This window comes from Phyllostomus discolor, chromosome 8 (assembly GCF_004126475.2).
Source record: "Phyllostomus discolor isolate MPI-MPIP mPhyDis1 chromosome 8, mPhyDis1.pri.v3, whole genome shotgun sequence".
Taxonomy (NCBI): Eukaryota; Metazoa; Chordata; class Mammalia; order Chiroptera; family Phyllostomidae; genus Phyllostomus; species Phyllostomus discolor.
Genome location: NC_040910.2, coordinates 96,335,078 through 96,347,557, shown reverse-complemented (window position 1 = coordinate 96,347,557; position 12,480 = coordinate 96,335,078). Strand labels below are relative to the sequence as shown.

Genomic DNA, 12,480 nt, shown 5'->3' with positions numbered 1-12,480 from the left:
GGCGGGACTCGACAAGGACCTGCTCCAGGCTTCCTCGGAGGCCGGGTTCAGTCCCCACCTCCAGTGGTGTCGGGGAGATGACAGTGGCCTCACTGGATGAGAACTTGGAGTCTGGGAGGTGCCCAGGCAAGGGCACCGTGGGTGGAGCCCGACCCACCCGTGAGTCAACTGAAGGGCATTGCTGTTCAGCGGGCACTGCCATGGAGCGTGGTGCACACGTGATCTCCTTCTGTCCTGAGGAAGGGGCCGCTGCCCCCTTACATAGGTGGGGACTTCACAGCCCACGGTTCTTAGTGGCAGAGCTGGGATTTGAACCTGTGTCATTCTGGCTCCAACCCTGTGTTCTTCCCACTACACCCTGCTGCCGACCTAGGCAAACCTCATAACTGAAAAATCAGGATTGATCTGACCATTGAATGTAAGTCTGTATTTGCTTTATACACGGATTACTGCAGGATGCCTGTGAGTGTTCGGTCCTTCTCCTTGCTCCTTTAAGATGATCTGATTTATGAACGTTGCTAAGCTGTTGGCAAACTTGTTAGAAACACAGCCTCAGGTCCCCCCAGACCCACCAAATCAAAACCTGCGTGTTGACAAATTCTCAGTGATTGGTGTGCACAGGGCAAGGGCTGCTGATGAGAGGTGACGCAGGAGCTATGGGTCACAAATCGTCCACCCAGGGTTAGAAGAAGGGGTCCCGGATGAGGGACCTGGGACCCTAAGAGCACGGAGCCAGATAACCTGCCTGTCCCGGGGACCCCAGGCCAGGCTGGTGCTCTCATGCCACCCCACATCCCCTCATGGTCAGAGAGACCAGGTCTCCCCAACCCTGAGGAGGACTCCCCCTTGCCCTGTGATGTGGGTCTCAGAGCATTGATTGGAGATTGTGTGGGTGTGTCACTGGGGTGAAGGGCTGGATCCTCTGACATGCAAATGTCCCTGTCCCCTAGTCCAGACCTGCTGGGTCATTTAGAGGCTCCCAGGACTTTGGAACACACCTGAATCCCAGATCCACTGATGGCTGATCTACGCCAGGAAGTGCCCGCTTCCGCACCTGCTCCCCTCTGCCAGTGGGGAGGGAGGGGACCACCGCCCTTTGCAGCTCACAGAGAGCCCTCCCTGTGTGGTTGCTGGCCCCGGGGCCCTTGGCCTTCTCAGTTGTAGGGTGCAAAGTCCAGTAGCCTTGAAGGAGTCTCACCTCCAGAAACACCCCCTGGTAACTACAAGTTTCTTCCATTTGGCCTAAAGCGAGGGGCCAGCAAACTTTTTGTAAGGGGCCAGATAGTAACTATTTTAGGCTTTGAGAGCCCTACCTACCGTCTATCACAACTACTGGGATAGTGCAAAAGCAGCTCCTGGCAGTATGTAAATGAGTGGGCGTGGCTATGTTACATTAAAAGGTTGTTTACAAAAATAAGCAGCAGCTGGATTTGGCTGGTGGGCTACAGTTTCAAACTGAAGTAGCTCTGAGCAGGTGGGGTCTGAGCAGGAGGGGACGCAGGGGAAGGCTTCGAGCAGAGAGGTCACCCAGGGTCACAGCTGAGTCAGCTTTTTACTAGTCAGAAGCAGAGTGTGCGGGCAGGGGTGCCTCAAAAAGTTGCTGGGGTTTAGGGTAGCAGCCTGAGGAAAGTATTGGTGCCTTGGGGGTTTGGGGCGGGAGGGGCAAGGTGGGGGGTGCAGGAATGGTGCCCTGGAAGACAGGTGCTGCTGGCACCTGCCTCACAGAGGGCTGGGGTTTAGGAGGGGTGAGGGGATTTGACGGGGACACAGCGCGATCCATCAAAGTGACAGGTCTTTTTACTCTTATCAGCACCATCACTGTTGTTACTCTAGAATCGTTTCATTGAACAAATACGTAATTGCGGGTGAAGGTGGTCCTAGACTAAATAGGAGTCGGTGAAATGATGCACCGTGTGCAGACCAGGTGTGCAAATCAGGGCTGGACCGGGCCCCGAGTCTCTGGGGAAGGGTGGGGCGTGTGAGGTGGGCCCTGAGTCTCTGGGGAAGGGTGGGGCATGTGAGGTGGGCTGCCTCCGTATGGTGGCCCCAAGTGGAGGGGAAGTGGCACACCCTCAGAGCAGAGCAGGGGGCCCCACAGCTGGGAGGTCCCAGGGGGTGGGCTCAAGTTCCTCAGCTGAATCACCCTTGCGGGAGGCTCTGAAAAACCCGCTTCTCAGAGCAGAGCCCAGTGAGATCTCAGCCTGCAGCCTCCCACCCAAGGCGCCTGGGGGGATTAAGTCTGGAGCAGCGCCTCCCGGGGGAGGGGGCAGGAGGAGAAGACCGCAGAGCCTGGGTTGACCTCTGGGACCGGGGGCTTCGGGTGGGGCCAGGTGGTCAACGGAGGCTCTGGGCTGGGGCAGGCACAGGGTGCTGACGCCTGGCAGGGTGCCCGGGGGACTGGCACGCGTCCCCTCCCTGCGGCTGCTCCTGCTCAGCCGGAAGCCTGAGAGCTGGGTTGGGAACCAGCCCAAAAGTGGAGGGGGGGTAGTGTGGGTGGAATTAACTAGGCTTCTGTGTTCACCATCCTATTTGTAGCATCATTCTCACTCGTAAGCTAATTTTAGCCATCCATTCTGCTTCTGTTACCATTTATAAAATGAGAATGTCAAATGCAATATTAAACAAGCGGGATGAAGGCAAAAAAAAAAAAAAAAAAAAGGAAATGCCAGAGAGGCACTTAATAAATGAATCCCGCGTTTCCGTGGCGAGGGGGCGGTCCTGTGCCTCTGCGCCCCACCCCCACCGCGCACTGGCACGCTGTGTCGTCTGTGTGCTGCTCTGCTAATTGGGGCAGAGGGGTTTGCACATGGGGGAGGTGAGGGGAGCGCTGGGGAGGCCAGGCGGGTGGTTGGGGGGAATGTGTGTTGCTCTCTGGGTGGCAGTAATGTGGTTGAGGGGAGGTGGCCTCTGAGTCCCTGGTTCTGGCGGCCCTGCCCTTCATCTGCCCTCCAGCGAGGTCATCGCGGCGGGTGGGGCTGAAGAGAGCAGCAGCTCTTTCTCAGCCTCTAGGAGCTCCTCAGCACCCGGCTTTTCCTCGTGTGCTGCCCCCCACGTCGCCTATGCACCACCTACGGGAGGGGGCACAGAGACGCCAGAAGGAGCCGCCCCCCCCTCTGCACCCCTTGCCTGGGGCCTGTTCTTCCTTGACTTTGCACAGCTGCTCTTGGCCTGACTTTCAGGGAGGTGCAAGCTGATGTGTGAGCCGTGCATTTCTCTCCCTCACTGTCCCTCACTGACCCTCGCTGACCCTCACTGTCCCGGAGAGCCATTGAGCTGGCCCGTCAGCGCAGGGTCTCTGGCAAAGCCCGCCCAGCCTGGGGGAAGCCCCCGCTCGGTGGCAGAATTGGGCACCTGCTGGAGGCCGAGGTTTCTCTTCACTTTGAAATGTCCTTGCAGGTTCCCAGAAAGGAAGAGGAGAACAGCTGTTGCTGCCACCATCAGCTTTTTCCTCAAATAGCGTGGCCCGCGCAGCTCCCTGTGCGCACCTTGCTGAGGAAAGCAGGGGAAGGCCCAACCCCGCGGCAGGTGGGGGAGGCTAGGGAGAGAGTCAGCAGCAGCACAGCAGCACACCTGGAGTCTGGGGGGTGGTGGCAGCCCCCCCCCCCCGCCCTCTGCCTCCCCAGGCTTTGGGCGTGACCCCAGTCAGCACAGATGCAAACCGAACTGGCTTCATGACTTCCAAGCACTCAGCAAGGCTCTGTGCGGAGGACAGTGAGGGCTACCCCCGCCAACCTCATCCAGCACTCCCTCGTTTGTTTTATGAGCTCCCTGCTGCCCTGGGGGGCAGGAGTTTCCATCACTGTTTTACTTTTGAGAAAACCAGACACAGAAAGGTCAGGAGCAGCGGTTTAAAGCCAGGAGCCTCAGCCTTCAGGCTGGACTGTGCTGGACAGGCCAGGGCTCTGCCCTCGGATCCGGCAGGGCAGGGGGCCACCGTCACCAGGTCCCGGCTCACTCCACTCCTTGCCCAGCTCTGAGTGCCTCCGAGGGAGAGCCCCACCTGTAGGGACTCCTTTCCTGCGTCTGTACCCGGTGTAGCCCTCAGTCGGGTGCCAACAGCACTGGCTTGCGGCCTGCTCCACTTTGCCATGGCTGAGGAAGCCGTGAGCCAAGTTCACTCTGGAAGTGTGGGGAGGGCAGTTCTGGGACCAGGATCCGGTGGCCTAGGGGAGGACGGGGCATCCGAGTGGCCCTTGAGGCTGGACACAAGGTGGTGGGGAGGGACGTGGGGGCAGGACCTGGGCACCCAGAGGCCCGGAGATGGATCAGGGGTTTGAAGGCAGGACCAAGGGTTGGACCCTGGCTGTGCCACCCCTGGTGCCATGACCTTGACAATCATCGCTCAGAGCCCCTGTTTCCTTTCCTGGATAACGGAGGCCAGTTAGGCCGACTAGGAGGAAATGAGCTGATTAACGAGGGTTCCGAGAACGGCGAACATTCTCTGAGGACCTCTGTTGACAGGCACGGCGCTTTACATGCACATGTGTGTGCCGCTGTGTACGTGTCCTTTCCACTGTACGTGTACACGCACACGAGGACGCCATGACTGTGCCTAGCATGCTGGGAGCTCGGGATACGCGCTATGTTCCTTCCCCCCCCCCCCCCCCACCGGCGTCTTCCTGCTGGCTGGGGACAGGTAGGGTGATGCAGTGGGACGGGAACCCTGGAGCGGATAAGAACCTAGATGAGGTGATCTGATTCTCTGACGGTCACTCAGAGAGAAAGGTGCCCTGTGGGTCCAATTCAGTGGGGGTGGGGAGGGCCCCACATGGAGGAGGGTGGGGTCCTGCCTCCCCTCCGCCGGCCCTCTCCTCCTCTTCTCTTGGGCAGGTTGCTTCCATGCTTGTCGTCTACACCTTGGTGCTTGTTAGCCTCTCTCTTCAACCCTTTCGCCCTCTGCCTCCAGCAGGGCCGGCTTCCTGGGCGACACCCTGCACAGCTGGGCAGGCCCCACGCAGACAGGCCAGCCCTCACGGGTTCAGTGCTCTGCTGATGCCGCCTGGGAGCTCTCAGTTGTCGTTGAACGAAGGGCCCCTCGTCCTCATTTTGGAGCCGCCTGGGGGCTCTCAGGCACACTCGGTAGTCTGCAGCGCTTTGAGGACAGTAGAGACTCAGTTTCTCCCCGAGGAGCCCACCGTGTGCCAGTCTTCCTTGGTCTGGGGGTTCCTTAAGAACAGGTCATTTCTGGATCTTGGTTATAAACCTGTGCAAGCCCCCGAAGGGTCCTGCCCTGCTGGGGTCTGCAGAGATGCCTGTGTCTGGCCGAGAGGGCAGGAGAGCATGGTGGACGGGAGGAGGGACGGCTGTGGTTCCGGATGGCCCAGGCCCAGCGGGGAGCTTGTGTGTGGTTTCCGGGGTGCAGCCTACTGGAGGGTCTGGGTGGCTACTGGACTCCAGGCAGCACCCCTGCATCTTTACACCGGGGTGTCATCTCCCCTTTCCTGGAATGTACTTGAGGCCTGCCGGGCAGGAGATGGTCAACAGGGGGCTTCGGGGAAGCAGCGTTGGCCTGGAATCCACCAGAACCTGGCTGGGAGGGGCAAGACCAGGTCAGGCTCTGTGCCTTTCAGAAAGCTCCACAGAAGGGCGGTGCCCACCAAGGAAGGAGGGCACGAGCCATTCCCCAAGCGCTCGCCCGCCCGCCCCTCAGTTCCCCTCCCTTCCCACCGGCCAGGCAGCCCGGGTTGGTCTCTCTGAGCAGTGGTGGGCCTCATCCTGTGGACCAGGCCCCTCTCTCCCTGGAGGGGCAGCTGGTTTCCAGCGCGACCCGTTCAGGGCGAGCGGCGAAGCTGCAAACACTGGCCCCTTCAGGCCACACAGAGTTTCCTTGTCCTGGACTGAAAATCAAGGCCATGGGCACAGGGCTTGGGTTTCCCCAGAGCAGGGCCAGTCTGGTTTCCCTCCGGGCCCTGTGGGCGAGCTGACTGGGGCCATTTGTGTAGAAACCAGGAAGAAACAAAAAGCCTTTTCACTCCCCAGACCTCGGCGTCCTCCTTAGACTGCCAGCCTCCTCTTCTCCCTAAAGGTGCCGGGCAGAGACCTGCCTCAGAGGGCCACCAGCCAGTCAGGTGGCGGGACGCTGTCCCCACAGAAGTCCCAGCGCTTTCTCCAAAAGCCAGTGCCAAGCAGCTCCCCGCCACCCACGGACAGGGTCTGCAACCATGGACCAGGTGTCTGAGGTCCCTGGGCCTCAGCCTCCCTTCCTACATGGTGGATAGAGAGTGACAAGGGACATCACTGTGTCCATTGCCAAAACGGGAACATGGGCGGTAGGTTAGGTGAGAGCACTGCGTCGCTGTTAGGTGTCCAAGGCGGGTCCCTGCACTGTGGCTACATAAGAAAATGCCTCCATGTTTAGGAAAGGAACGGCACAGTGCATGCAACTCACTCTCACGTGGTTCGGGGGAAACCATAGACACAGACAAGGAGAGTGTGCGGGTGACGAAGCACAAGGATGAACTGTTAGCAGCAGGCACGTCTGGGCAGAGGGTGTACAGGTGTGTTTGTGCTCTCCTTGCAACTTCTCTGGAAGTGAAGGCATTAGAGACCACCCTTGCCGGGTTGCTTTGGGCACCGATGGGAAGAGGCTCCACCCCCATGGGCAGCAGCCAGCGCAGAGGCTGAGAGAGTGCATGGGCAGGCACACCGCAGGCCTCTGGACCGTCCTCTGAAGGAACATCCTCCCGGAGGGTCCAGCTGGGTCGTTCTTCTGACCCGGAACCCAGAAGCTGCAGGCAGCCACGCCCCCTCCTCCTCCCAGGCCTGTTTGCCCTGCAGAGCTGCCTGTTTAGAGATTGGAGTTTTAAAGCCAATCCCATCTACCTCTGGGGAGTTGGTCTACAGCCCTGGGGGTGGGACCGCTTCTTGGCTTTGCCAGCCGTGAAACTTACAAATAGGAGACAGGAGGGCCTGAGAAGCCAGCTACAAGTGTCCTCAGAGGCTCCTTACACGCACAAATCCAAACGGCATGCCCAGCTAAATCTCTCGCCCCTCCAACCAGACTGGTTTTTCTGCATGCCATTTGAGACAAGGGCAATGGCAGCCCTCAAGAGAGGGGCTGCAGTAGTGGGTCTGAGATGTCATTTGGGGAGACTCAAGGACCAAGACTCGGAGATGTACCTCCTTCAGACTTGCCCCCCACCACAGCTGCTGTGGAGGCAGCACTCCAGTGTGGGGTGGGGAGCACTGGTCACTTAGGGGCCTGAGGGTGGTGCTGGAGCAGCTGGAGCAAGAGATCTGGTCGCCAGAGAACCATTTCCATTGTGCTTCTGTGACCTGGGGAGCCCGGCGGGCCTCTCTGTGGCTGCCCTGGGAGGGCAGCTCCCGTGGTGACGGCACCCTCGATGCCCACTGCCCCGGGAACCCAGCCTGCCAGACACTGAGGGTGAGCGAACTCTTTCCCACTGCCCTGCCTGCTCACGGCTCTCCGTCGACCTCAGCTGATAGCTAGTCTCCAGAGACGGTCCCTGGGATCCACGCCTCCCAGTACCCAGGCCCCTGTGAGTTCCCGTCCCACACTGAAGCCAGGCTGGCCCCGTGCCACCAGTAGAACATGATGGAAGTGACAGCGTGACTCCCAGGGCTGGGCTACAAGAAGCCTTGCGGCTTCCACCTTCTCTCTTGGAATGCTTCTGCTTGGGACTCGGCTGCCATAATTGTGAGAAGCCTGAGTGGCATGGAAAAGCCATGAGTAGCCCCCCTGCCGCCCCCTGACCCTCCGTGGACAGTCCCAGCCCAGCCAGCGTCACCTGCCTGCTGTGTGAGTGAAGAGGCCCCTTGGACCCCATCTGACCACAGATACATGAGAGACAGCAAGCAGGAGCCCCACTGAGCGCCCGCACTCCCAGAGCCAGGAGAAAGAGGGATGAACTGCTGCTGGGAGGCGCTGGCCTGGGGGCCTGCTTGTTGCACAGCTCCCTGGGACATGGCATGTGGCCACACGGACTAAGCATGTGACTTCAGCTGCAGAGATAGCCTGGGGATTCCCCGTTGGGGCTCTGACCGTAACTTGGGTGGTTTGACCAAGTTCTCCGGCTTGCACAGGGCCCGGTGCAGCAGTTGGGGTGGGGGGAGGGTGTGGCCCAAATGCAGTCGAACTCGAGGCTCCAGAGGCTGACAGGCCCAGAAGTGACAAGGAGCAGACTGACGTTTAAGGACTTGCCTGATGTTAGGAGAACAAGACAGAATCTGTTCTTTTCAGTAGAGTGGGGGCCCAGACAGGGAGGCCAGGCGCATGGAGATCCTCCTCACCATTGACTTAAATAGACGGGGTCTCCTTGACCGTGAGGAGCACATGAGCCAGTCCATGCTCTGTGTGGAACATCACTGAGGGGCCAGGGAAGGTAGGGGCTGACCCTGGTCCCTGCCCTGGGGACTAGCAGGCTGCGGGGAGGTGAGGCTTCTTCCAGGCCAAGGGGAAGAGAACATAGTTTCATCCTCGGCAAGCCCCTCGAACGGGACTCGAGATAACAGAGAAGGGCTCTGCCTCTTCCCCCTTTTGTTCGTTGTCTTTATATGACATCACCCGAGGAGCAGGGGCTGGGCGGCTGGGCTCCCTGGTCCTGAGAAACCTTCCCACAAGCCTTCAGTGCAGGCCAGGTCGGGCTCCCTGGTGCGACTGCTGCCTCCACCCGTCACGCCAGTGCCCCGGACGTGCCACGGTCCCCCAGAGAGTACGCAGGCCACGGCCCCTGGCCCCGGGAGCACGCGTGGTTGACACAGCGGTGGTTGACAGAACCCACACAGTCGGCGCTGCCCAGCACAACCCCCGCAGAGACAGCGGAATTAAACAGAGCTGCCAGCCCTTCTCAGTGAGATGAAGAGTAGGTGGGTTTGTTTAAATTATTCCCATTACAGTCAGTTAACCTTTATGTTTCCTAAATGAAAATTGTATAAACCTGAAATTTTCGTTGATCAGGTTGCCTAGGAACAGGCAGCAGGTTTTCATAAGACAATGCAATAGATTGTCACCGATAGGGCTGTTAGGAAGTGAGCTGGTTAGCGGCATTATTCTGGATCCCGGAGGTAATTATCTGTCTGCCTCGGTGGAGCCCACCGGGCTCCCGGGCTCAGGCAGGCTTCTGAGTCCTGGGGGGTGGGCCTGGGGTCCAGGAGCAGGTGGCCACCCCTGGGTTCAGCGGAGAAAGCTGACACACCCAATTCTGATTCCCTCCTTCCTTTTTCTTATTTTATCAGCATTTCTTTTTTGGTGACTTTACTCCCAGGCCGTAGTTTTTATTTCTTCTGGGATATCGTGTTTTCTGTGCCACCTCCTCTCTGGTGTAGGGACAGTCTGCTCTTCCTCAGTGGGGTCACCTCAGTGTGGCAGGTCTGAGAGCTCGTGCATGGGTCCATCCACCCAGGCAGGAGCTCCGTAACCTCCATACTGTATCTCAGGAGCTGTGTTCACCGGGGTGGGCTCAATGACCAGGGAGTCTGCATCTAAACCCTCAAGTTCAGCACTACTCTCTGCATTTTTGAGCATGTGCGGCAGAAATTCAGTGCTCTTTTGGGGGCACCAACCCTGCCCCCAGCCCCACTCTTTGGCCTGCGCACACCTACCAACTCCGCCATTGTAAGGGCAGAATGGCCCACATTGCTTCTGTAGAGTAATTCCTTCAGATACTTGGTGGTTTTTCAGATGTGCACACCCTTGATGGCCTGGCGGTTTCACGAGTGTTCTTAAAGTGACCGTGAAGATTTAAAGCTCTTGATTTGCATGATGTTGTGGAGTTTTCTGGGTCAAGTGGACAGCGAACCATTTTCAGAGGCCACCTCAGGCCTCGTGCAGGAAGAAGGGAACTCATTTCCCTTCAATCACCTTCCCCGCCCTCCTGCTTTCAGCAGCAGAGACACTCCGGGCAGACAACTGGAGAAATGAATAGTAACAAAACACACGATGGGAATCGAAGAACAATGTCACTCGAACACAACTTTGGTGTATACCCTTGTTTGTTTTCCTCAGAGCCGCTGTCATTTGCTTCTTTCCTCGCCCGTGGTTAGGGCGGCCGACCGCCCTGGCCTGCCGGGACTGAGGGCCCCCCCTGCCCACGCGTGCCGTCACCAGCGTGCTTCTCCATATCTGCGCAGCTTTCCGTGAGCTGGGATGAGCCCCGCTCAGCCCCGCCAACTCCCTGTTCCTGGACATGCATGGCATTTCCCTATTTTAATGATTATTAATGCTTGTGGTGAAGAGCCTCGTCCGTAAGGCCTTGCAGGTTAAATTCCTACAAGTAGGATTTATTAGGTTAAAGGATGTGTGCATGTACGGCTTTTGATTTTTTTGTCAGGTTGTCCTCCGGAAAAATACGTGCCAGTTTCCACCCCTCCTGCCCACACTCTTGGGGACTCGACATCAAATAATCCTTTCCCTCATCACGGCCAGTCTGGCAGGCGAGAGTTATGTCTCGTTTTGGGCGCCGGCTTCTTTATTGGCCCCGTGTGAATCGCCCGTCCCCATCCTCACCCGTCCCTCTTTGGGGGCTGCTCGCCTCTCTCCTTTTAACCTATAAAAACTCTCTGCCGCGAGCGCATCGGTCATGAATGTTGAACCATTCAGTCCGTTTTTTAAAAGCATGGTGGTAAAGAAAGAATAGGAGTACCACCTGCCACCTGGTGTCTCCGAAGAAAGAAGAGTTACTATTTGAGGTATTTAACGTTTCCCCCTAGCCTTAAGCACTAAAACATTTTATTTTAAATAAACCACTTGGGATGAGAAAATCTCCAAAACAGGCAACCCAGGCAGGCCCCTTTGAAAACAAAGCACACTGCCCACAGTTGAACTTTTCCTTCGTGACTCAGACGTGCTGTGGACAGTGGTCATTTTCCGTGCGTTGGTGACACCCTCAGCAGCTGCCGAGCTGTGTGGGGTTTTGGCTCCTATACCAGAGGGCCCCAGACTGCTTCTTAAATACGATACCAGGTTCTTACCTCACCCCGTCACTCCCAGGCTGTTGCGCAGTTACGTCTGCCGCTGCAGGTAGCCCTCCCTGACCGCAGGACGTCCGTCGTCATCAGCAGTGGGACTGGCTACTGGCTGGCGATGCTCATGGAGTTCACCCATAAACTAAAGCACATGAGCCCTGAGCAAGGGACGCTGCTGAAAACGTGGTAGGAACTTCCACAAGCACCAGTTTTACTTATTTCCTGGGGTTTGTGTTATATATTATTTCTATAGATACAGATATCAGACATACGTTGTTAAGTAAGCGACTTCTGGATGTGTGAGCAAAATAGGATTCTGAGATTTTGAAGGCAGAAGGGAAGCAGAAAGAAATGATTATCGACCCCTTAAAGATGTAGGTGCAAAATGAGAAACCTGTAACTTAGATGAATGAAATCAGTGTCCAGTCTTATGACTTCTCTCAGGAATGTGCCAGGCCAGGTTTTACAGAGGTGGTGGCATTGTCGACCTAGAAATTTAAAAAACCTGGCTTCCTAGCCTGCCCCTGCTAGGACACGGTTGGTTTACAACCCTTTACACAAGTCTTCTGATGCTCAGTTTTCTCATCTGCGAAATGGAGCTAAGACTAACTGGCCTCTCTGTTTCATTAGAGGTCGAATCACATGGCCAGGATGTGAGGAGTCACTGACTTGGAGGAATGTGAGAGGAATTTGTAAACATGAAAAGAGCCAGCCAAGCATGCGGGATTGTTACTGTTGCTATTGTTGCTGTTCACAGGCACCGCAGACAGCCGCGTCTGCCTCCTTACCTCTCCCGTGCCTTCTGCGCAGGCAGAGCTCCCAACCCACACATGTGTATCTTCAGTCTATGTCCTTGCCGCCCTTCCAAACCCAATTTCATCCTTGTAGGTTTTTCCGAAGCAAGGATTTGCACAAGTGGTGTGTTTTCTTAAATATTTATTTTGCAGCCCATTTACTCGGCATGGCTATTTTTACAGTGAGTAAGGAGCAAGGCTAAAAATAACCCAGCTCGTAACAGGATCAGTTCTGCATTTGACATTTACGTGGAATTCATTTGCATCTCATTTGTTCACTTTTCTGTTTAACAGGTAGAATGTAAGAAAGCTCAGCCGAAAGAAGTCATGTTCCCACCTGGGACCAGAGGCCGGGCCCGGGGACTGCCTTACACCATGGACGCGTTCATGCTTGGCATGGGGATGCTGGGTGAGTCGGGCGGGACCTGGCGACCCCGCGGGGTCACCGTGGGCTGGGGGCTTCGGAAGCCTGTACACCCCACTGGGTTACTGCCCAGCTGGTCTCTGAGCCTCAGTTTCCACATCTGTAGATGAGAATAATAAACCCTTTGCAAGGCGATTATGGGCAGAGAGAGGGGGAGAGAGACAGAGAGAGAGAGAGAGATGGGTGGATGATCATCTCGTCCCATGCCTGGCTTATAGGAGGTGCTGGCTATTATTTTTCTTTCTTTCCACCCCCACCTTCAAAAAGAGAACAAGTCACTCCCTCTGTCTGCCTCAGCCCTCTCTCCTGCCTGGGAGGTGTTAAAGACCTAAGGACTCG

General features: G+C 57.0%; 1 protein-coding gene across 9 annotated transcripts in view; it reads left to right on the top strand.

Annotated features, from left to right (window-relative positions):
* Window positions 1-12,480, top strand: part of MSI2 (musashi RNA binding protein 2) — a 372,306-nt gene that overhangs the window by 302,079 nt on the left and 57,747 nt on the right. For all 9 annotated transcript variants that reach the window (XM_028520391.2, XM_036033697.1, XM_036033695.1 and 6 more), the window contains one exon: window positions 12,012-12,126. In XM_028520391.2, the coding sequence (XP_028376192.1) occupies window positions 12,012-12,126 (115 nt within the window). The remainder of the gene's footprint in view (window positions 1-12,011; window positions 12,127-12,480) is intronic.